Consider the following 25954-nt stretch of genomic DNA (forward strand, 5'->3'; position numbering starts at 1 on the left):
CTGCTCCATGCTGACTGGCGGCCCTGGCTGCTCCATGCTGACTGGTGGCTCTGGCTGCTCCATGCGGACTGGCGGCTCTGGCTGCTCCATGCGGACTGGCGGCTCTGGCTGCTCCATGCAGACTGGCAGCTCTGGCGGCTCCATGCAGACTGGCGGCATCCTGCAGACTGGCAGCTCTGGCGGCTCCTTGCAGACTGGCAGCTCTATGCAGACTGGCAGCTCTATGCAGACTGGCAGCTCTATGCAGACTGGCAGCTCCTTGCAGACTGGCAGCGCTAAACAGGCGGGAGACTCCGGCAGCGCTGGAGAGGCGGAAGGCTCCGGCAGCGCTGGACAGGCGAGGCACACTGTAGGCCTGATGCGTGGTGCTGGCACTGGTGGTACTGGGCCGAGAACACGCACAGGAAGCCTGGTGCGGGGAGCTGCTACCGGAGGGCTGGGGTGTGGAGGTGGTACTGGAAAGACCGGACCGTGCAGGCGCACTGGAGCTCTTGAGCACCGAGCCTGCCCAACCTTACCTGGTTGAATGCTCACGGTCACCCTGCCAGTGCGGCGAGGTGGAATAGCCCGCACTGGGCTATGCAGGCGAACCGGAGACACCGAGCGCAAGGCTGGTGCCATGTAAGCCGGCCCAAGGAGACGCACTGGAGACCAGATGCGTAGAGCCGGCTTCATGGCACTTGGCTCGATGCTCACTCTAGCCCGGCCGATATGCGGAGCTGGAATGTACCGCACCGGGCTATGCAGCCGCACTGGAGACACCGTGCGCACCACAGCATAACACGGTGCCTGCCCGGTCTCAACAAAAGGAGGAATGGACATGGGAGGAGGAATTATTCGGAGAAGGACCCTGGGATCAGCCTGGAGAATATCGCCACCCCAAGGAAGAACTGGAGGCGGCGAGAGCTGAGAGGCGCTGGTATGAGGAGGCAGCGCGGCGACGCGGATGGAAGCCTGAGAGTCAGCCCCAAAAATTTATTGGGGGGGGGGGGGGGGCTCACAGGGAGTATGGCTACGCCAGGTAGGAGACCTGGGCAGACTCCCTGCAGACCTGAGTCTGCCCAGGTCTCCTACCTCCTTCCTGTCAGGAAGTTAAAGCTTGGTCGCAAATGGGTCTTCCAAATGGACAATGACCCCAAGCACACTTCCAAAGTTGTGGAAAAATGGCTTAAGGACAACAAAGTCAAGATATTGGAGTGGCCATCACAAAGCCCTGACCTCAATCCTATAGAACATTTGTGGGCAGAACTGAAAAAGCGTGTGCGAGCAAGGAGGCCTCCAAACCTGACAGTTACACCAGCTCTGTCAGGAGGAATGGGCCAAGATTCCCCCAAGTTATTGTGGGAAGCATGAGGAAGGCTACAAAAATTTTTGACCCAAGTTTAAATTGTTTAAGGCAATGCTACCAAATACTAATTGAGTGTATGTAAACTTCTGACCCACTGAGAATGTGATGAAAGAAATAAAAGCTGAAATAAATCATTCTCTCTACTATTATTCTGACATTTCACATTCTTAAAATAAAGTGGTGATCCTAACTGACCCAAGACAGGGAATTTTTAATAGGATTAAATGTCAGGAATTGTGAAAAACTGAGATTAAATGTATTTGGCAAAGGTGTATGTAAACTTCCGACTTCAACTGTAAATCTTTTGGCTTGCCCATTCAGGCTTAAAAATCCTTCTTTATCTTTTAACTCATCAACACTGATTGAAGTGGATTTAATTGACATCAATAAGGGATCATAGCTTTCACCTGGATTCACCTGGTCAGTCTATGTCATGGAAAGAGCAGGTGTTCCTAATGCCTTGTATAAATCATAAAATATAGATACTGAGCGCACAGATGCTGCTTCAGATTGTTTCGATTAGAATGTTAAAATTGACTGACTGAATGCCATCACACCATCTTGTACAATCATGAGTTTTCGTGGACAGCTGTGGGAGTACAACTCGCCAATTAACAGTTAATTAACATGGAACATACATTAGTAGTGTTTATAATTGTAATGTGTGTCTGCTATGCAATTTACCCATATATTATGGCTTTTTATGTTTTGGAGAACAGTAGCACAGAATCCAGAGCAAGATTTAATCTTGAGCATCTCATGCCCACAGATGTAGTGGTACCACCCTTGCCCAGGGGAGGGCTGGCACTACTGAATGCTCAAACCTTTCATCGTGGGCATGGCATTTTCACGGGTTCTCGTTCAGGGGTGGCACCCAGGCCAATGGGCAAAGGAATGAGTCACAGATGACCCGCAGACACACCACGGTGCCATATTAGTGAGCGGTAGGGAGGGAGAGGGAGTAAGGGAGGCGCAGAGGAGAGAGAGGGGGGGGGGGGGGGGGGATGGGGAGAGAGGATAAGGAGCATAGGAGGGTAATAGCGGAAGTAGCTGAAGGTTTGGAGAAGGACAGAGGGGGATGAGGAAGGGGTTAGGAGAGGAAGAGAGGAAGCTGACAATGGAGTCGTAAGAGCAAGAAGAGAAATGTATCAGACGAGAAAATGAAAGAACAAGGCGAATTATAGAAAGATGGGAAGAGTAATAAGCATGCTCAGAGGGAGAAAAGAGAGAAATAAAAGATGGCAATATTATGTTGGCGTGCCCTACAGCAAAGAAAGATATCATATTAATTCCACCTGCTTTTGATGGCATTTATTTTTTACCCATATATTTTAACCCCAGTAATGACACTGATTCACAAAGAGAGAATATCAAAAGGTTCAGGAATCATTTGTAGGGGGAATAAGCTTGAAGATGCACTTAGGCAGAGAAAACATTAGGGCTGGTTGACTGCAGCAGGAACTCTATCCGATGCCTCATTGACTAAAAGAAATGAGGTAGGAGCTCGGTTCCTCTGACTTCATACCGCTGGATCTCACCCTTTACACAGGTCACATGTAATCGCAGACACCACCCGTCCCAGTTAATCTAAAAATAATACAGAACGAATTCATTTGGGCACATGCCTGGAACATCCAATCTGAAAATGATATCGTAAAGCTCTGAATGGGTCTGTCCATACGTATGTGATGTTATCTAATAATGGACTATCTACAATGGGAGTTGGGAGAAAACTGAAAACACTAGCAGGAGTTGGAGAGTAAAATGGGGTATCAGTGTCTTATTCTCACTGGACTGTTTCCAAGACACAGATAATTTTTTTTTACAAAATCAGTCTCCATTGAAAATATGTCTTAGTCCCAGATTGGACTTAATCTGTGTCTGTTTTGAGGGCACTGAGAGCTCGAGAAGTCAGTGAGGAAGGGGAGAAATATCTATGAAATGTGTTAATGCCATCCACAACTGAATGAGTTTGAATGGGTCCCCTTTCTTAAATTGGTGTGTGTTCTCCAGAAGTAGTGTGTGCCTAATCTCCCATGCAACACATTTTCAATCTTGCAATCACATACAAGCTCCCTGATTGACAAACACACAGTCGCACGCAGCCAGTGTTACCCCTTAGATTAGATACAAATGTAAGACCGTAATCACATTTGAGAGTTACAGTAATAAAGGCTAGTTATAACCTTTTATTCTCTCAAGGTGGGTTTTGATCTCTTCCTTTCTACCTTTCTAAACGGCATCCTCTGAGATGAAAAAACCTGTCAAGCCATATCCAAATCATAGGTCGAAATAGGAAGAAAATTATTCCTGATTTTCAGTTGTGCATCTCTCTTGACATAACTAGCTGAGGAGCCTAATGAGCAGTACAATGACAACACGGGGCAGCCCGACGTCACCTTGGAGGATCATTTTTTCCCATTTGATACCGTTTTCTTTGATCAAAGATGAGGGGAATGAAAGAAGCTGCAAAACGCAGTGATTCCCTACAATAAACACTGTTAATGTATCTGTCGTGTGTGTGTGTGTGTCTTCAGAACGAGGGCAACTCTTCCAGTACCTCTTCCCACTCAGTCTGCTTCGGTTCACGCTGATGGTTTATTTAGAGCTCACATAATTGTCTCTCGTGTGACAAGGGCTGGAAAGAGAGCCGAGACCCTCTTGACTGTTCAACACTGGATATATTTAATTAGCCAATTCACTCTCTGCTTTGCCACCTCAGTGAGCACACAATGTGCCTTTGTATTGTTGCCGCATCAGCACATGGCAGATCCAGGGAGGCAAACAGGGGTATCTACATCTTCTGGGGAGCTTGTAAAAATAACATGACACCTTACGTTGGCAGAGACAATGCTGAATCGTCTCTCATTGTCTGCTATATAACCTATGCAGATAGCTTGTCTTAATCACAAGACAATGGAGAGGGGTAGGCCTGAATAGCTCCAAAACAGAGACAGCAAAAAAATTATCCAGGAATAGAGCTTAGTGCTTGATACATTTGTTCTTTCTGTTGGATCCGTGTTGAGAAGCTCAGCCCCCCCCCCCCCCCTTTATACAGTACTGTTATCGTCTACCTCTGATCTTACTATAGACAGATACAAGCTGGTCTGACTCTGCATCAGCTAGGGTAGACCCTGTTACAGTTCCTTGCTGTTGTACAGCTACCAACAAGGACCACCTTATACTGTACCCGTGTTGGGATTCACTATAGTTGTGTCCTTATATTGGTTAACAAAACCATGAGACAAGATGGGTCTGAAAAGCCTCAAAATAGAGCACAAAAAAAGTACAAATCAGTACATTTGGGTAACTTAGTTTTTCATGAAGCTCAGCTCCTGCTATTCAAATCATGACCTTTCAGCTTCCTAACTATAGACATTAAGTGATACTGAATATAACTCTTCCCTTATTCTTAGTAGTGCAGACCCTGTTCCACTTCATTGCCATTCGGTTTACAGTTGCTACCAACAATGACCTCCTTATAGCCCATGGGGATGCACAATGTGTGTCCTATTATTGGCTATGCCCTGTTTATAGAGCCACTGTAAGAGAACATTAAAATCCTCAAAATGAAACCGAATCACACTGGCTTTCCTTGAGACGAATGGAGCTTTTGAAGAATATTCTGCATAATGTATAATCATTCTGCATCGACCATATGTTGTCATGTAAAGCTGGCTGATTTTCTAGTGCACATGAATCTAGGGAAGTATTTGTAATTATAGCTTTGCTAGCTGACATTCAGAAAACTCTAACGTTCGATCTCATAACCAACCACATAATTACTAGCTCTCTGGTAAAATATGTTTTAAAAAAAAAGTAATTATAGCGGTTATTATAATGACTCTGTCAGCTGATTTTCCTCTCACACAGCAGTAGGTAGTGTGGTTGAGAGGTAAAATGAAAAGCCTGTCCAAAAAGGTACCGCCTGTCACAGAGGTTACATACAGTGCCCTCCGTAATTATTGGGACAGTGAAGCATTATTTCCTCTTTTGGCTCTACACTTCAATAGTTTGGATTTGAAATCAAACAATGACTGAGGTTAAAGTGCAGACTGTCAGCTTTAATTTGAGGGTATTTTCATCCATATCGGGTGAACCGTTTTTGTTGTTGCACATAGACCCCCCATTTTAGGGGAGCAAAAGTATTGGGACAAATTTACTTTTGTGTATTAAAGTAGTAAAAAGTGAAGTATTTGGTCCCATATCCATAGCATGCATTGACTACATCAAGCTTGTGACTACAATTTTTTGGATGCATTTGCTGTTTGTTTTGGTTGTGTTTCAAATGATTTTGTGCCCAACAGAAATGAATGTAAATAATGTGTCATTTGAGTCACTTTTATTGTAAAAAAAAAAAAAAAGAATAGACGGATAATCCTGAAGGAATCGTGAACAATGATGAGTGAGAAAGTTAGACGCACAAATATCATACCTACCACCAAGCCATTTTTTTTTGGGGGGGGGGGGGGTGTATGATATTTGTGCATCTGTAACTTTGTCACTCATCATTATTCACGATTCATTCAGGATTATCCATAATCATGGTAACAACCACATTCATGCCGAAGTGTTTCGAAACATATTCTTTCCTTATTTACAATAAAAGTGACCCCCCCTCGCGCTAAAAAACATGAACTTCAACACGGGCATGTTAGTCAGATTCACTATTTAATCTGGGCAGGTCATCAATAACTCAGTCATTCCATTGGAATGATTAGTTACAAGTCTTTATTTTTTATTTTTTACATAGTCTGCATTACAGCAGCTATCAGGGTCATGTTCAGTAGGACCAAATTGAAGAAACCTTTTCAAAACGTATAACAGAATGATCGTTCTTTTAGGAGGAGAATGCTCGACTCGGAGGTATGCACCAGCTGAACTTGGGCAATGGAACTTGGTTTTCCATTACGTGCGTCTTGAACACAGCCTAAGACAGATAAGTAACTGTACTCTTAGTGTTCCAGTGTTTCTTCTGCTGATCCTCCCTCTAGGAAAGATGAGTGGATCCATGGCTCTTGACCTCTGACATTACAGTCTCATATATGCCACCTGTAAACAATTCAGACAGATCGGGTTAGATCTCTAGTGTAACAATAAGAGATACAGTATTACTTTTCTCACCTGTATATGTAGATTCAGATATACAGCCAGAAAAAAAACATATATCTTCATTACGTACAATGAATCTGACTTATGATGAGTATACTGTATGGATTGTGTTAAAACAAACGAAAAAAAACAGTGACATTTAGGTAAACAATGTGTTCAGATGAAATGTGGATATTTTGTCGGCTCGTGGCACATCCTGTCCTCTCTTACACGGTCACATACACGCACACATACAACTTAAAGCCATCTCCTAGTCCTGGTTGTTTGCCTGGAAGAGGGTCACAGCTCTGCCTGACTGGATCTCCTGTGAGACCGCTATATTGGGATGATGGATGAGGGCATTGGCTTCACTCAAGGCTCCCCCCGAAACTCATGACTCAGCCTGCACACCGCATCAACACTCATTAACACAAATGATAACAAATTAGTATGTGACGGCAGATTAAGCCCAGAGGTGAACGTGCTACAAAATAGCTAAGCCCCCAAAGAAAAATACAAGGTAAAACGTAGCAAGAAACAAGCTACTATTAATTCCCTTTGACTTAAGAGAGTGAACCTCAACCTCTAACGTTAACGCTTTCAAGTATGTACCTTTGAACCAGCTGCTGTCATTGATAGATGGTTGCAATCAGGGATGCAAACTGGTGAGGACCCAAAAAGGTGACCCTTTTTTTTTGCACTGAAACATGCAACAAACAAAAAATCCTCGCCAGGGAGAAATGCAGGTTTTAACTAATTAAAACAGAGAATATGATCTGCAGGATCAGTCTCTGTGTGTCAAATATAAAGTGGTTCATGTGAACCGAACCCACAGCTAAAAATAATGTAAAGAAAGCAACCCAATGTTATGTGTTGCCTAGACTTTACTGCAAATGACACTCAAGTCTTAAGAAAAAACAACACACTAATATTGCAGTTAGCCTTTATAATAGAACGCTTGTGACCACACACACACACACACACACACACAAATATTGCACTTGGGGGGAAAAAAACACCATCTTAAGTAGAAATAGAATGAAACAAACAGGCACAAATTGCTCTATTATAGTGGACACTATAGACGTCGATCAAGTGAACAAGGCTACATGTGTGCAAAAATAACGTTCACTGAGTAAAAACAATTATAACCCCCCCCTCACTTACGCACACGTGTTACTGTCAAGTTCAACACAACAAAAACTATCTTTGGGCTACACTGCATATTATTACATTGTACACGTTCTGCCTGTGGACATCTGTTCTCCAATGTGCCAGCAAAAGTGAGAAAGAGGGAAAGTGTGTGGTGTTCCTTTCACCTCTATAGCGGCATCCAGGTTAAACCAGGCCCAGTTCCAGCTACACTTGATCCCTGAATTCACTTGTTTAACAAGCAACGGCTCATTTTCACCTAATTCTCTCGTTCCGAAAATTAACCACATACTGTAGAGGGAAAACATTAGTTAACATATAGTGGTTAGTTCGTTAACTAGTTAACATTTCACACATATTTCCAGGGTCCAGTAAGCAACTAACACGTTACAACTTGAGGAACGGCAAGGACTCGTATACTAGTTAATACTATCGCGAATTGGTTACATGCTGACCACACCGCTTGCATCGTGTGCGTTGCAAAATACATTTTAACATACACGTCATTCAGCGATTGCACCCACACTGCTCGCGCGTGCCAATGGCCGTCTGTGTTGCCAAGGGCTGACACCGTACCCACACCGGCTGCACGCATGCACCATCGTGCTGAAATTAATTTTGTCCCCTCACACCAAACGCGATCAAGACGCATGTTAAAATATCAAAACAAACTCTAAACCAAATATATTCATTTGGGGACAAGTCGAAAAGCATTAAACATTTATGACAATTTAGATAGCTAGCTTGCAGTTGCTAGCTAATTTGTCCAATTAAGCTAGCTTTCTGTTGCTAGCTAATTTGTCCTGTGATATAAACATTGAGTTGTTATTTTACTTGAAATGCACAAGGTCCTCTACTCCGACAATTAATCCACACATAAAAACGGTCAACCCGAATCGTTTATAGCCATCTCTCCTCCTTCCAGGCCTTTTCTTCTTTGGACTTATATACTTAAATCTAATACTTCTTCCACCACACTTTCTCCCTCACCTCAAACTTTCCAAATGCCAGTTGGTTTTCAGTTACTGCTCATGAAGTATGCTTCATCACCTTCTCACCCCCGTCTCTGTGGCCAGGCTTCTCACCTAACATGCTGACCGTGTTGCGTGCCTCGCAAAATGAATTTAAACATGCATGTTATTCAACTATTGCACCCACACTGCTCGAGTGCGCCAACGAGCGTCTGCGTTGCCAAGCGCTAAAATAGAAGTCAGTTCTATTTGTGACGCTGAACACGGTGCAAGTCCTGCCTCTCCCATCTCATTGGTTTATAGAAGCAGATACCCACGTGCCATCTCCTCATTGGTTATACCCACGTGGGTGATTGAAAGATGAACTGAGTTTGGTCATCGTTGTGGTAACTGCAAGCTAGCTAAATTGCCATGAATGTTTAATGCTTTAAGATCTCTCCCCAAATGAATATAATTGGTTCAGTTTGTTTTGATATTTCAACCTGTGTGTCGTGATTGCGTTTGGTGTGGGGGGACAAAATCAATTTGCAAGCTGCCAGTTTGGGTACGGTGTTACTCGTTATTGTTCAGGGGACGCGCTGCTGTAACTGACAAGCTGCCTTTCCAGAGCACGCACTGATGTTGTAACGCATAAATTGGTTGTCTCTTCTTTCTTCAGTCGCGTGCTGCTCTGCATTCTGTTGTTATGTGAACGATTGGCTGAGCTTTAGATAAAGCCAGTATTGCTCCAAACGCGCATCACTCGATCAGCCAGTAGTGACCCCCCCCCAAAAAAAACTCATTGGATCTACACAAATCACGTAGGTCACCTATTTCGGATTCAAAACAGTAAATTCCACTGAAAGGTGACTAGTTTTCATCCCTGTGCAATAGTGCCTAGTGGCAGACTTGGTAGTTTACTCCTGCAAACTTAATAATTAAGTGTTTATGTGCATTCTAAAATAACAAACTTTGTTTTTTGTATTGAACACATCTAGTTTTTCTTTTTTAAATCAACAACATTAAATTAGTTAACATATTTGACTACTTCTGGCTAATAATTTGGATTCAAATACCAGCTCAGATCCTTATATCTCTTCTTATCTACTGCGCCAAAGGCTGAACCAAAAGATACAGAAATGTCAGCAACTATCGCTCACTACACCCAATGATTCCTCAGATGTTTATGAACATATTAAAACAACCCTGTGGGGCCTCCCGGGTGGCGCAGTGGTTAAGGGCGCTGTACTGCAGCGCCAGCTGTGCCATCAGAGTCCCTGGGTTCGCGCCCAGGCTCTGTCGTAATCGGCCGCGACCGGGAGGTCCGTGGGGCGACGCACAATTGGCCTAGCGTCGCCCGGGTTAGGGAGGGCTTGGTCGGTAGGGGTGTCCTTGTCTCATCGCGCACCAGCGACTCCTGTGGCGGGCAGGGCGCAGTGTGCGCTAACCAAGGTGGCCAGGTGCACGGTGTTTCCTCCGGCGCATTGGTGCGGCTGGCTTCCGGGTTGGATGTGCGCTGTGTTAAGAAGCAGTTGGTTGGGTTGTGTATCGGAGGACGCACAACTTTCAACCTTCTCTCCCGAGCCCGTACGGGAGTTGTAGCGATGAGACAAGATAGTAGCTACTACAACAATTGGATACCACGAAATTGGGGAGAAAAAGGGGTAAAAAAACAAACAAAAAAAACCAAAAACAACCCTTTGCAGGATCCTCTGGAAAAACTGCAGACGGCGAGGACGAATGGGCGGTAGGAGACTAATGAACAGACTTAAATATTTTGTGTGCACTCGCAATGCGAACAGTAGATCATGCACACCGGATATGGATGATAAAGGACAAAGGCCAGTTCTGCAGGTTCCCCCTCAGGCAACTTCCAAAGTAATTCAACCGAGGCTTTTAAATGTATCCATAAACAACAAAGGCTTACTAATGAATGACATCACTGATAGAGGTCGAGACATTCACTGTGAAGTCTACTCCAGTACCAGCCGTCTCATCTTTCGAGTGCATGGCTTTCAAAATCACTGGCTCTGTATCAGTACTTGCTGTGCTGATTTATCGGCCTCCTAAACTCACCCAACTTTCTTGTGGAACTATCTGCGGCTCAATATAAACACTGCCTTGGCCTCCCTACTGGATGAAGTTGCTCCTTTGAAAAACCCACCTGGTGTCTTTCTCCAAATCTTCTCCCTGGTACACTGAGGAGCTACACTCTCTCAAAGCAACGGGCCGTCGTCTAGAACGACAGTATCAGAAAACTGTTGCTAACAGTACATGCGCAGATGTTTGAGCAACATCAGCAAGAACACAAACAGACCATAAATGCAGCTTGGGCAATCTACCTCCCCCAACTGCTCAGGACCTTGCAGTGGTAAACTCCCGGGTGCTGTTCTTTACTGTGAGTAAGCTCCTCCAACCTGACAACAATTCGGTTACCTCAGCCTCCCTAGAACAGTGCAACAAATACCCGTGCTTCTTCCAAAGCAAAACGTAAAACCTCAAAACACCATCCTGTCCTCTCCAGCCCCTGTAGTTGATCTACCCAGTCCTACGCTCCGAGTCAAGGTCTTCCACCTTCACCACAGTCACTGCAGCTGATGTAAGCTGGCTAGAACAATGAGGCCCACCACTTGCTCACTTGACCCTATCCCCACCTCCCTTGTAAACACCTGCTTACCTGCTCTAGAGCCTTTCTTCACAGAAATGATCAACAAGTCCCTCATCCCTGGATGTGTCCCTCCTCAGCTCAAAATTGTTTGCAGTCACAGCAGTACTTAAAAGGCCTGAATATGACCCTAACAACCTCCAGAAATACAGGCCTATTTCCAACCTGCCATTCCTGAATAAGCTCCTTCCTCGAATGTGCCGTTTCTGACCAACTCCAAAACCACCCGGCCACTCACAACCTACTTGAGCCCTTCCAGTTGGGTTTCAGAGCTAGACACAGCACCAAGACTGGCCCGGTAAGGGCCACCAATGACCTCCTCATGAATGCTAACTCTGAGGCTGCCATCATCCTCATACTCGACACGGTCAGCCACACCATCATGCTGGACTGCATGGAGAAGCACCTGGGCCTGTCAGGACCTGAACAGTGTCTCTCTCACTGCTCACTACCAGTTTGTAGCCATCGGTCCTAGTAGGTGAGACAGTTGTGGTCCAACAAGGTGTCCCCCTCAAGCTTGGTTCTGGGGCCACTATTGTTTTGCATCTACATGCTGCCACTGAGAAACATCTTGAGGAAACACGGACTGGGATTTCACTTCTATGCTGACAACACTCAGCTGTATGTCTCCACAAACACCGACAATGCAGTTTAGTTTCCTGCAGAACCTCAAGGATTAGCCCCTTTTTAACATTTTCACCTAAAATGACATACCCAAATCTAACTGCCTGTAGCTCAGGCCCTGAAGCAAGGAGAAAGGAAACACTGACATTTATAGAAATGTGAAAGGAATGCAGTAGAATATAACACAATAGATCTGGCAAAAGATAATACAAAGAAAAAACAACAACCGTTCTTTCGTATTTTTTTAACAATCTTTGAAATGCAAGAGAAAGGCCATAATGTATTATTCCAGCCCAGGTTCAATTTAGATATCGGCTACTAGATGGCATCAGCGTATGTCTTAAGTTTTAGACTGATCCAATGAACCATTGCATTTCTGTTAAATTTTGTATCAAGACTGCCCAAATGTGCCTAATTTGTTTATTAATAAACTTTATGTTCAAAATTGTGTACTCTTCTCAAACAATAGAATAGTATTATTTCACCCTAATAGCTACTGTAAATTGGACAGTGCAGTTAGATTAACAAGAATTTAAGCTTTTTGCCAATATCAGATATGTCTATTTCCTGGGAAAGTTTCTTGTCACTTACAACCTCATGCTAATCGCATTAGCCTACATTAGCTCAACCGTCCCGTGGTAGGGACACCGATACTGAAGATGTCTTTTTAGACAGAGGTCGTCTTGATTGGCACTCACATCATCATTGACTAAATCAGCATCTACAGCCTTAATATTGATGGTGTCAAGGTCCTCCCCTCCAGTGAGGTTCACAACCTGGGTGTGATATTTAAGTCCGCTCTCGTTTGAAGCCCACATCAAGAGTGTGGCCAAAGTCAAATTTTCCCATCTTTGAAACATTGCCAGGTTACAACCTATGCTATCAAAACCTACAGCTGAGCGACTCATCCAGTTTTATCTTAAAACACCCCTTTTGTTGCCGTAGCTACCAAGTGCCTAAACAGGCTACAATATGTCCAGAATGTGTCCTCACCCACACCTCCCCCCGTGAGCACATCAATCCAGCGCTATTCGACTTCCACTGGCTCCACATATGGTCACGCATCAACTACAAAATCCTGTTTCACACCTACCAACCTATCCTAAACTCTGGACACAAGTACCTGTCTGACCTTGTTCTATCCTCCTGCCTCACACGCCCCCTTCACTCCCTCCAGGCCCGTCTCCCTTCAGCAGCCCCGCAGCAGACTAAAAAACTATAGGTGACAGGGCTCACACTATTATGGTAGAGTCTCTTCCAGACATTATTAGTGCAGTGTCTCGGCCCTCCTTGAAAACACAGCTCAAGACAGTGCTGTTCACAAAAGCTTTTCACGGACCTCTGCTAATTCCGTCCTCATGTCCTCCGGACCTGATTGATACCTGTGTATAGCTTTGTTTCTTGTCCGTGTCCACGTTCTGTTTCTTTGGATTGTTTTTATTATTTCAAAGAAAATGCCACCTTGGGTGTGAGACAAACACTTTCAATGAAATGAATTATTATTGACATAAGGTCCTGCTACATTCCAAGAATAGTTGTGATGTGCTGATGTACTACCCAGGGGTGAAACGGTTTCTCATCACAGCTTCGTCGTGAGCTCACCGCAGTTACAAATTCTAATAATGGAAATACAATTTCAGCCCGCCTCGTTGAAAAACGTCTACTCCTAGGGATATTATATATTTTTTTTAGATACATGAGAGAAACACTTCTTCCCCTACCGGGAGATTGCATTTGCCAGTACAGTTTATTTCCTTTCCATCACTGTACTATGGCTCTTTTTGTCAGAGGTAGTAGTATTCACAGCGGGGTGTTTATCTGTCAGCATTAAAAAGGGCTGATACGACTAGAGAAGAGAAGCCTCAGAAGCTAAATGCTCAGCGTCGGTGCTCTCGTACAGGCGTTCTGTTATCACAACACTCAACATCTTGGCGAGGTGACAGAGGGAATATTATTTACTCCACTTGATGAGAAATATAACTGGGGGGAGGGGGGGGGGCACAAATGACGTGTGAATGGTGCTGCTGAAGTGAAAGCAGTTTGCCTACACTGAAACTGTGTTCTGTAGGGAATAAGGCATTTCTGAAAGTGTGGTCTAAGCTACTGACTGAGGGATTCTGATTGAGGAGTGCCACAGCAACTGACCGAGTAATCTAAATTATGGGGACCAGCCACACTGACTGAGTGTCACAAGCAATTCAGTCTAATACAATACAGTGCTGGTTAGCAGAGAATTCTTCTTCCGACAAATCCCATTTTTCATGCATTCCCTTACCTCCCTCAGGCGCGTGTACCTGAGGGAGGTAAATCGTTTCAACAATACGACACAGGAGTGTGCAAGACATCGTCAGGGTGAGACTTGATATAGATCTAATTTTTCCAGCATGTTGCCCCTTGCCTTTTTCTGTCCAGTTTTTATCTTCCTGTGTGCCTCTCTGTGTGGAGATTAATGAGCTGGCAAGCGGGGGGGTCTGTGGCAGGGGTGGCACGCTGCACTGGGAGTACTTTACACCCCATTACACCACAGCACAGCTCGGAGGTGGAACACAACATCCCAGACAACACACCATTCCTCCTCCAGTAATGAGAGGCTAGATCTGGTTAGGAGGGCTAACACAATAGACTGGCACTGGAAGGCCCACTCACCATTTCACATGCCCACACACACACTATTAGGGCTACATTATCAATTTGGGAGTTTTCAGCCCTCATCCGCTGTAACTCTATCTGACTACGTGATCGCATTACTCTCTGGTACTCCTAGGTCTACAGCAGAGCAGTGAATCCATCTCTCTAGTGGAGGTATTTAAGTGGCTAAATCAGACACTCTTCATCACCCCCCTTGGTCCCTCTCGTCTCTTCCCCATTTTAGTGACATGCAGTCAGTCTAAAGTACCCCCGTCCTAAAACAAGTCCCTTTTCAGCAGTAGCATAATCACTCACGGTCAGGACAAGACATTGATATCCTCGATTTCCAGACTTTCCAGCTGAGTGATGAACGGGACTTGGGAATATGGTAACATGGGGGGAGTATGGCATCGCAACTGTAGACAATTGATGGTTTCTCTGGATTTTTTTTTTTTTACTAAAAATACTTATTGCAACACCTGGAATGTACAGAATGACTCACTCTTAACACCCTACAAGCCTATCAGACTGAAATACGACAAACTGAAGATAAATGGAAAAAGTAAGGAAAGAAGTTCTCTCCAATCCCCTCCATCTAAGTGGAATTGATAGCGTCTGCCAGAGTCAAAATGAGTTCCTCCTTCCCTGTACAGACCCAGAGGGCAAGTAACAGAGTTTTGTGAAAGAGGGAAGGAACACAAAATATGAGATTGCAGAGCGTGGGAGAGAAAGAGAGGGAGTGCTGAAATATAATAAGCAGTCTCGTAGAGGTTTGGTAACATAGTAGTGGTGGGAAGTGAAAACAGTAACTGGTAAGCATTTTAATCAAAGGGCCCAGAGTCATGATAACTATATAATGAGACAGGAGCCAGTGGCCTTATTTTCAGCCACGTTGAATATGCAGGAGCTCAAATGTTTGATTACATTATTTTAAAAAAATGTTAGGCTACTTCAACTTCTCAAACCTGACGTCGAGCTCGCAGGTGAGTGCTGCTCTGACAGGTAAAGAGGCAGGGATGAGACAATGGTGGTAATTACTGTGCAACTGTCTGGAATGTCTCTGGAGAGTCCCAGGTGAAGTCAGCCAAGTTTACAACTCCTAGTCTTGCCTTGGTGCAAGAAAACTCTCCCTTTTTGTACTGTAGAGGAGACTGTTGTTGTGGGCACTAAAACGTTAGACTGCCCAGCAGTATTGGTGCATTGTATTGGTCCAGCATCTTCTAAGAATAGTTTGTCACAAAATCCCTCTGAACCTCTTTTCGAAAATGTGCTTAATTTTATTAATTTTTTTAAATGGTCGCAACGATAGCTACTAGGGTAGAGGCTGTAAATAATGGATATCAGCCATATGGAATCAAACAGTGTCATGTTCATCCTGCCAAGGGGACAAGCTCTGCCTACATTACCCAGAGGCTCTCTCACCTGGTAGGAGTTCATGGAATGCAGCGACGGAGGGAGACAGGAAGTACTGGCTGTCAGCACCGACAACAGCTCCTGGCACGTGGTCAGGGGCAGTTCTAGGGGGTGGACACCGATGTCCTTCTCCCAGGTGTCTACAACACTGGACACACACAGAGATAAGGGATAGCGAGAGAAAGAAAAATAATGAGACCGAGAGAAAGACACGATGAAAGAGAGAAAATGTACAACACTGCATCAGTCAGAATAATACATAAAAAGTCAAATATCTCCCAGAGGTTCACATCTTCTAGGCAAGGGGACATAAATCCCAGTTTGAAGCATTACGATGCTAATCAAATCATTATAATCTATCACTGGGTAGTGTTGAAAGTTTGAAAGGGATGGAGGAATGAGAAATTGAGGGAGAGATTGATTCCCTGTCACAGGTCGTGGAAGCGATCTAGGTTTTTTCATTACATTTGGCCATCTGTGCAGTGGCTCTGCGACAGACACTCTGAGTTAAAATGCTGATAAGTCCTTAGTATAGAAAGTAACACTCACTTAGTATACAGTGAATGCTACTGCTTTTACAGTAAAGAAAATCCTAACACATACAGCGCTGGTTATAAAACCTCAACGGTCACCCAAGGGTGTAGTGTTTAGGAACCATTGTCCAAAAAGAAACAAATGGGCCGAAACAGGGAGGGACTAACCTGAACTTGTCCAATGAGAAACCCTCGTATTCGTAGCAAAATGTTTTGCTACGGTTTGTACTAATGAAAACACCGCTGGTAGTAAATTTGATTAGTTCTGCAGCCGTCAACTCCACACTAATCAAGTCATCGCCCTCGGTGACAGTCACAATTCAATTAAGCAGAGGCTCACTGATTCTCCTACCAATTAGAGACACGTTACTGGTGTGCATCTCCAACGTCACCTCCAGTGTGTTCAACCAAGACAGACGGTGCTCAGTGACTTACGCGGCTGACTGAATTAAAACATGGTCAGGGATGAATGTCACGTATGTAACAGTATGTAGGGCCTAGAGGAAACAGATGTTTCTCTAACACTTCCCCACCTTCATACAAGCTGTGTCAGCCAACCGCCACGTTGTTTTCTTCCAAAATGTTGGAGGAGTGATCCGGTTTAAGCTAGTGTAGGTCAGGGCTCTCCAACCCCTGAGCTAGTGTCATACTTAAAACAGCAGGCAATTTCCCATCCTACACGCAGTCAACAGCGGTGATGTGCTGAGCTACGCTGTACTGGAGTGCCGTGCGGAAAGAAGTCCTCTCCTTTCATCTACAGTTTGTTAATTACAGCTCTGCTGCCAGTCTGCTGGAGGGGCTGTCACGTTATACGAAGCAAAACAAGACGAAGGTGAAGCGGGAGAGGAAGAAGGAAATCATAACAGAAGAGAAGAATCCTCCTGCGGGGAACTCAGCACGGAGGAACATGGAGCACCCACCACATCTATCCGTGACTCATTTCTGTTCTCAGTTGCAAAACACAATTTTATAATAAAAATAATACCAATAGAACAAATACCCGTTATAGTCAAATATCCTGAACAAACTGCACTGAAAGACAACCCCCCCCCCCCCAACTAAAAAAAAAATAATCATACTCTATCAGAAATGCAGCAGGAGATGGGTATGTAGGCTGTCTTACTCCTGGTGTGTGCTGGCAGAGGGAGAACAGGGGAGATAGAGAACTTTGACGGCGCTGCCAGCCTCAGTGGGTGATTGATGCTCAGAACACTGGCGGTGGCCGGGAGAGGTGACAGCATCACCTCTGACAGTCAATGACGGAGTGGCAGAGAACGAGGCAATGAGGGAGTCGCTGTTCAGGAGCCAGAGCTGAGGATCAGAAGACGTTATTTAACACTTCACACCCGCTCTGTTAAAGCCACACACACACACACACACACACACACACACACCTCTTACCAATATGAAGGCTTTTCCATCTGAGGCCTGGATAGAGAAACGAAACACGCTCTGTGAGGAGGACAGCTCCACCAGTCTGGCAGCTATGGTCTGTTCCAGGAACAGTGACCTGTGGAAGAGTAGGGCATGGTTAACCCTCAATAAGAATTCTACCTAGCTATGTCTAAAATAATATTCTACATCGCTCACTGGCATTGTAGCAACAAAAGGTCCTATATTGCATCTGCATAGTGAAAAACTATAGATTTACATCGATTTGCACTTTGAGAAGCTGAGTATCCGAATGATGAGGATGAGTATCCACAGATGTTACAGCAACATGCACCAGTCTGAGAAGCAGCACCATAGTTACCTGTCTGGAGAGGTATCAAACTGGCTGTCTCCCACACTGGGTCTCACCGTCACCTCTGTGATGTAGAGTTTCAAGGTCCCTGCAACGTTTATAGAAACGGTTGAACCAACCCTCATGCAGACAGAACCTGACCTGGGCATCTTTTCTAATGCAATGCAACTTTCTTATGGTTCAAGTCCCAGGGTAAATGATACAAGTGGGAATTGAACTGGCAAATGAAGGGCTGCTGGTCCCATGCCATTCACTGCCTTTGTGCCCTTGAGCAAGGAAGTTAAGCCCTAAAATTGCTCCGGTAGTGCCACTCTAAGGTAGACGCTGTGCTGCTCCCAACCAGTGTGTGTATGTGTGTGTATGACGTTGGGTATTATGACAGCAAATCAATAAATTCCTTTTTTTACAATATACAGTATCTATTCTATAATGACTTATGTACCTGGTGCCACAGCCTCTCCCAGGCCGGCTGTGCAGCTCTTACAGGAGACAAGCGTACGCCTGCGGTTGGGTTTCTACAAAAAAGAACAGAAAAATACTAAATAAAGCTAAAAGACAAGAACACACAGTTCTAATTTAAGTTCCTCCAAAACGGAAATCGATAACCACAATCAAACAACCTAAAAAGAGGAGAGAGCAATGGGCAGGCATAATTCTTCTCCTCGTCCCTCTTTCCACTTCCCATCCACTCAACCACAGCCACACTAAAAGGCCCAGGCTGAGCCACAGATAGTGACTAATAGATGGAGAGCGAAATCAATCCCACTCCAGATAGTGATGGAGCGAGAGAGAGAGAGGCAGAGAGAGTGAGAGAAAGAGAGGCAGAGAGAGAGAGAGAGGCAGAGAGAGAGAGAGAGCGAGAGGCAGAGAGAGAGAGAAAAAAATAAGTTTGGCTTCAAACACCAGGCCTGGCTGTAGGCTCGGGTTAAAGTGGCTCACGATGTGTGTTGATGTGCTGCCTGTCTGCCCGCCTCCTCAAGTTTCCTCTCTAAAAAGAGAGTGCTGCTAGCTGCTGCTGCTTGTGAAGTAGAGTGTGTCCATCTCATCCTGCCAGTCTCAGGCCCAGTGGGATGGGGGTATACAGATAGTCTCACACTAACAAGGAGCCTGAAGCACAGACACTGCTGATGTAACTACAGTACACTTCCCGACAAACATGAGGGAAACTTTTGAAAATGACCAATGTTTTAGCTTTACTTTTCGGTAAGTATACAGCACATTGGGGAGGGAGTGAGAGCGAAGTGAAATGCCAAAATCCTAAATTATGTTTCTAACGAACATCAACGTGATGATCAAGGCTAAAACGGCATTGATCTTCTGCCACGGACGTTCCTTCCTCCCTTGCCTCCTCTCACCGGTGTGTCCTGATTTTGACCATCAGCCATTTTGTTGGTGATGGGGCTGAGCTCCTGGGTGAGAGTCTCCTCACAGCCTCTATCCAGGGGCACAAGGAGGTGAGTGTCGCCCAGTAAACAGTCCTCCGCTCGGGGCAGCAGCTTCAGGTTGGCAAAGGGGTCCGGATGGCAGCACCAGTCATCCACCAGGGAGCTCCAGTTGCAGTTGGGGAGAGGGAGCACTCGCTTGAACACCCTGAGAAAAATCAATGACATTACATTGCTATACAATGGAGACTATTTGTACTGTGATGAAATGAATTGATAACTTCAATCAAAAACCTATTTGCACGAATCAATCAAAAATATATTTGCATTAACAGGGAAAGCTGGGCAATATTCCAATTTTACCCATTTTCCGTGACAATGTCACAAACATATGTATTCGCTACGTTTTGGCAGGTGTGTGTGGATGTGCATGTATCCACCTATCCAATGTCAACATGACATTGGGAGATGAGACAGAGCACAGCATCGTCCTTTAGCTCAAACAGCCATCCATCTCCCTGACTGAACCCATCTTCTCCACTACTGTGAGCGGCACCACTTCCTGTGTCTGAACGGAGGACGTAAATGAACCAACAAACCAACTTCCTCCCTGTGGTCGTCTCACCTCTCTTCCAGCACCCTGGTCCCACAGGACTGGCAGTGGAAGGAATAACTCTCTCGGACCTGCAGCCTCTCCATCACACTCCCCAGGGCCCCTGTTAGGAGAGAGTAGCCACAGAGCACATAAACAACTCTTATCGACGGAAAAGAGCTTCACCTCGAGACAGAGCAAAACTCGATAAACAGAGTGAACACGGACAGAGAGATGAAGGCCTGGGGTATTAGGGGTCTGGGCCCACATCCACAAAGCTTTTCAAAGGAGTGCTCAAAAACAGATTCATTGCCACCTTTCTTCCAAGCTGCTTTCCCCTCTGCCAGTCCGCCACCACCCCAGTGTTTATCCAATTTACCCCCGTAGATCAGATATCTTTGTGGATACGGGCCCTGTTCTCTCTGGGAGAGAGACATGGGGGGAATCTCCTCCGGTTCCCAGGTCAGTGCAGTGACTCTACAGTTAATATAAGCAAGACCTGATGGAGTGAGACAAAGTAAACCCAGGGTGTATTCATTTGACACCAAACGGAATAAAACAGACTGACTACCTGAACCAATAAGAAACTCTAGTTTTGTTTTCCGTTCCCTGCACAGTAGCACCAAAAACATGCACTCAGTTCTTTCTCAGGGAAGATGGTAGAGTATTAATCCACGAAAAATCAGGTTACAGCTGATTCAGGTCAAAGATTCACAGTGTCTGTATATCCATCAGTGGGTGTAGTTTTAGGCACCAGACATGACGGGCAAATTACTGAGCTCATGACTCAGTCCTTTATAGATCAGTACTGTGTGGGCTGATCAGGCTACAGGGGAAACACAGGAGGACTCCTCCACTGTCTCAGTTCGAGGGAAGGCTTCACAGCCACGGAGTAACTGACTCAAGCCAGATGAGAATATATTATATAATCAGCCATAAATAAGAAATGATCTACTGATACTGTTCTGTCTTACCTGAAGTGGAGATGGTAATTAGGCTATGATATGTGAGAAACAAACATTTACATGGGAGTAATTCTGTCTCTGTTTGTTGTGTGTGTGTGTGTGTGTGTGTGTGTGTGTGTGTGTGTGTGTGTGTGTGTGTGTGTGTCCATACAGCTAGCCTCACCATTACCTGTGTCATCTGTGTGCTGGTCCACATTGAGGCGCATTCTGAAGTGTATCTCATCTCCTCTTTCAGGTGCCTCCCTGCAGGAGCCCTCCACGAGGCTGACCCCTGCTGGCAGCTCCACGATTAGCAGGCCCCGAGGAGTCCGGATGTGGAGGGACGAATCTCCTCCTGTAACCCTCACCTCTGCATAGCTCTTCGCCACATCTCTCCTGAGGGAGGGACAGACAGACAGACATGGTGTTCAGCAACATGTCATATTTTGATACGGACAGGTAAACCTGGTTACAAAACATATACAATTGGATTAATTATTCAGCGTAATGGCAGGCCTCTGCGCAATGGCTGAGACACAAATGGGACTGCGTTCCTTGACAAGTGGATGACAAACAAGTGAATGGTAGACCAGTGTGTGTGTGTGTGTGTGACAGTACTAAAGTCATTTATCATAACCTTCCAACTTGTCCTTATCCCCCTCTACCTCCTGCCTGTTGCTGTCTCAGCTCAAAGTAGAAGTCTAATGAGTTAGAGGAACGTTTGCAGAGAGGATTCACTCACTGCTCTGATGGAAGAAGGGCAAAGGAAAACAGCCGTAGGCCAACTGAAGAGATAGAGGGAGAGAGAAATAAAGCGATATATATTGTGTGTGTGTGTGTGAGACAAAGGAAGAAAAAAAGAATAAAATGGTGTGTAGGGTAAAGTGCATGTACAATATTTGGCTAATCCAGATATTTTTTTCTCTTGCAGTGACAGCCCTGATGCACTGATGCACGGAAGATACGTTGCCCTCTGCTCAATCTCTGGGTTCGATGCAATTATTTTCACTAGCCATGCAATGCGTCTCTGTCCATGCTTGACACAAGTGCTGTCGCCCAGGAAGAAAAACATTACCCAGCGAAGGCCGCTTTAAAATCACAACTTGGTTGGCTGCATTGAATTCTCTCACTTCCAACCGAGTGGAGGAAGCAACAGCAAACAACTGGAAGGAACTATAGCCAGGAACCACAGTAGCAGCCTGTCACACCAGACAATACACAAGCGACTGGTAAAACAAGAGTCTCTAAACAGTAAACCAGCTCTTTTTAACAAGATATTATCCAACTATAGAACAATTAGGCAATGCAGCAAAGCACAGACTAGGCTATAGGCCTAACCTACAGAATCCCACACCAATGTTTACAAGTATCAAATGTAGAGGCTCCCAAAGGATCCAGCACCTGGACACGATTCTATTTATGGTGCATTTTCATTCAGGATTTACCCAAGTGTTTAACCCGAAAGGCTTAGACTTTTCTATTTCCTGCTACACGGGACAGCACCCGTGTCTCACTAGGCCATGACTAGACCTGCTCTCACTTGGGGGAAAAGCCAGGCCACTGGAACTTTTCAGACTGCATTTACATAACAATGGCTAACTTTAACACTTTCTCACAAATAAACTGTCTTAATTACCTATGCAAAGGCGGTTGATTCTGTTATTTTTTATTTATTTAACTAGCCAGGGACAGTTAAGGACAAATTATTTACAATTGACGACCTACACCGGCCAAACCCGGACGACGCTAGGCCAACTGTGTGCCGCCCTATGGGACTCCCAATCACGGCCGGTTGTGATACAGCCTGGATTCAAACCAGGGTGTCTGTGCCTCAAGCACTGAGATGCAGTGCCTTAGACCACTGTTCCACTTGGGAGACACTTAAGTGAGAAGAGTGTACACTTATTTTCAGAGATGGAAAGATTCGTTAAATTCATAAAACATGGATTTAAGCCAACATTTTTTTTTAAATCCAATTTATGTCAATTTATCTCAAGTCTGAATAGGGCCCTAAATGCTGCTTTGGGTATAGTTGAAAAGCAGCAGAGCCCTATTAAAACAAAACATTATGACTTACGTCAATGTTTTATGGACTCAAGTTCATGTTAAGTCTGACTCACTGCCACAGCTTGAATGGCCCATTTATTTATTTATTTATTTTAAATTGATGAAAATGTTAATTTCCTACTCCACAACCCCACCTGGTGTCAAAATATAGCATTACATCCATGAGAACATCTTGGCCCAATAGATGAATAAACATCAGCGAAGCTCAACAGGTAGGCTGTAGGCCTAATGTATGTGTGTGTGTGTAGAGAATATCTGAATTGCTTTCATTTGCTAGACTAATTGTAACCAAATATCCAAACGGAGATTCACTGAAAACAAAAATCGGACATTGACTGATTTATCAAGATGAGCTCCCATGCGTAACCCAAGACAGGCAATGACGCTGTCTCAATCAAAACGGTGCTGGTATTATCAGTTGACCACATACGGCAATGGCTTTGCATTTATTATAAACAGTGGTGTAGTGCAATATTTTAGGTTGCCTAACGGAGCGTAATTTTGTATTACGTCACTCCTGAATGAAAATTGGCACCGATATGAAGCCTATTGTATAAAAATCATTTTAGAATATACATACAATGCATCATCCAAATTACACGATTATACCGCGTAGGCAATCACAGTATGTACGTGGCTCAAGGAAAACGCTCTATTTTTTAAATCCTAAAACACCAATTACTATAAATTAGGCCGTCTTCGCGATTCGTTCGTGAATGAGAATCCTTCACGTTTTACATATTAAAACACCCATGCTGCATGCATGCCAACCATTTAATCCCAATCCGTTCCATGGGAATATTCATTTCGACCTTCTAGGGATGGCTAACCGGCCTAACTACTATTTAATCGAATTTTCTAGCAGATGGAGTTCCAACAGAACAAAACAAAAATGCAACAACTTCAGCACGATTATCTTAAAACGGACATAAAAAAATAGGTGTTTTTTGGTATAACAGTAACCGGATATTATCTATGCCATTATGTTTGTCATGTAGAATACTAATTAAATCATCAAAGTGATCTTCGAGAAGTGGCGGAGCGTCGCTACGCACCAGCAGCACTACACCCCTGACTATAACGGTTGGATGACTTCGGGTGTTATACGTAACCACCGCTCTATGAACGGAGTGGTGCATTCAGTTGACGAACAGTAGTACAACTGTTTTACACCATTGCAGCAGCGCAAACGATTCGTGGTTGACCCAAAATCATCCAGGTCCTGATGAAGTCCCTGATGTAGGGCTCGGAGTTGATGTTGTACAAATGTAGGCTAAGAATCACACGTGTGTGTGGTCCTTGAGATGTTAAATACATGTATATGCGTTTGTTCACAGGAACGCGTCCTCAAACCTGTCCTGCTAGCGCAACCAGCCGACATTAGCTAAGACTAGATACCTAGCTAGTGGTAGCTTACTATTTCGCAAATAATTACCAGATAACAAGAAGACCACTTTGCAACCGCTTCCTTAGTTCGAGAAACACTCCAGGTCCTTTGGCATTTTCGCCCATGGTGTGTGTCGTTATCTTCTATTGCTCGCAATGGCTAGCTGGCTAACCTGGTTTAACAACGAAGACACGTGCAGTTGACTTTTCGCTCTAATACAGGTAACGGAGTCCAAAGCGAAATGGCTTCGTACATCTGATTGTCAGTATGGCGAATTAAAGCAAATGTAGCAATACAAATCATCAGCCTATAAATTTAAAACAGCAAAGACTTCTACGGCATATATTTCACTAGCTATCAACACGAGCCGGAACCTTTCTACCGCCAGGAGGGATTGCAGTCGGACAAATGAAGGAGGCGTACAAGCAATCTGCAACGCAGTCTGGGACAATTGTGAACGCGATTGTTTGGCTCTGTGAACCTGAACGTTTGGCAGGTGTGGTTTTGATGTTGGTTTGTTTTTCAAGCAAAGACAAAGACATCGATACCTTGAAATATGTAGGATACACTTATTATTTAACCCGTGAGCGTTGTATGCTTACTTGACAAGTGACACGGTTTAACCGAGTCGACGTCGGGGGCCCGGCAGCAGCAACAACATCATCAATAATACGGACATAGCTATCAAGGATACATTTCCCACTGAGCCATTTGGCGCAGGCTGAATTTTTATTTAATTTTTAATTCGTCAAGCGGGATACATTTACTGACAGTGTGGGTTTACAAATATCCTTCTAACGGTAAGCATTTATCGTCGGCTGTCGCGGCCGATAAATAAGACAGTCGTTGCTACGCTAGTTTCGGGACACAACATCGGGAGTTAGTCAGGCTGTAACGTTACGTCTAACTAAGTTACTTGGTACTATTGTAGCCACCTGGGTGTTGTATCGCTGCCTTGGCTGAGTTAGCAAGCTAGCACATTTAACTTACATGGAGGGCAGGTTTCGATATTGCTGACCACGCAGGACTTATTACGATAGGTGATGTCATTCATGTTTGGTTGCGAGTTATGTCCGATGCCTTTAAGTGTTTAACGTTGTTGGCTATAGAAATTAATTATATATATTTTTTGTATCCATCTTGTTAAATAGATGACTTGCTAGATAGTTTGATCTAGCGTTTTATAATTTGCATGTCATTGTATTGTTCTTGTTAGTATATCTAGTAGGTGTGTCGTCCTAAAATTAGGCTCTCTTTCCAAATATTTCAACTCGTGACAACTAGCTAGAGATCCATATAGATGCAACTACAAACACCAGGGCTGTCATTTAGTTTCCTGTGTCCCCCACCCCACCAAGAACACATTTCATTGTGAGGCATTGGGCAGGGCTGACATGTGATGCATGTACTGTACCACTCAGGTCTGTCCCTTCC

At 44.6% G+C, this 25954-nt stretch overlaps 2 protein-coding genes across 6 annotated transcripts in view; one reads left to right on the forward strand and one right to left on the reverse strand.

Annotated features, from left to right (window-relative positions):
- Window positions 1-6000: 6000 nt before the first annotated feature.
- On the reverse strand, window positions 6001-24930 carry ube3d (ubiquitin protein ligase E3D). Of its 2 annotated transcripts, none has more exons than XR_005043583.2 (10): window positions 24569-24926; window positions 21257-21462; window positions 20156-20246; window positions 19504-19738; window positions 18591-18663; window positions 18158-18236; window positions 17806-17914; window positions 17484-17715; window positions 15881-16019; window positions 6001-6400 (listed from the first exon to the last, which is right to left on the reverse strand). XR_005043583.2 is itself a non-coding variant. In XM_036973905.2 (10 exons), exons 1-10 carry the CDS (start codon window positions 24643-24645, stop codon window positions 6380-6382), a joined length of 1218 nt encoding a protein of 405 aa, XP_036829800.1. In that variant the 5' UTR covers window positions 24646-24930; the 3' UTR covers window positions 6001-6379. The 2 variants fall into 2 exon arrangements, 1 of the variants encoding a protein (XP_036829800.1); XM_036973905.2 differs by having other exon boundaries at window positions 17528-17715; window positions 24569-24930.
- dop1a (DOP1 leucine zipper like protein A) overlaps window positions 24917-25954 on the forward strand; it is a 40452-nt gene continuing 39414 nt past the window's right edge. For 2 of the 4 annotated variants that reach the window (XM_021596303.3, XM_036973904.2), the window contains exon 1: window positions 24917-25320. The gene's annotated coding sequence lies outside the window, so the exon portion shown is untranslated. The remainder of the gene's footprint in view (window positions 25321-25954) is intronic. The other 2 variants (XM_021596285.3, XM_021596291.3) reach the window with 1 other exon arrangement.

Source organism: Oncorhynchus mykiss, chromosome 3 (genome assembly GCF_057628025.1).
Source record: "Oncorhynchus mykiss isolate SJ-2025 chromosome 3, ASM5762802v1, whole genome shotgun sequence".
Lineage (NCBI taxonomy): Eukaryota > Metazoa > Chordata > Actinopteri > Salmoniformes > Salmonidae > Oncorhynchus > Oncorhynchus mykiss.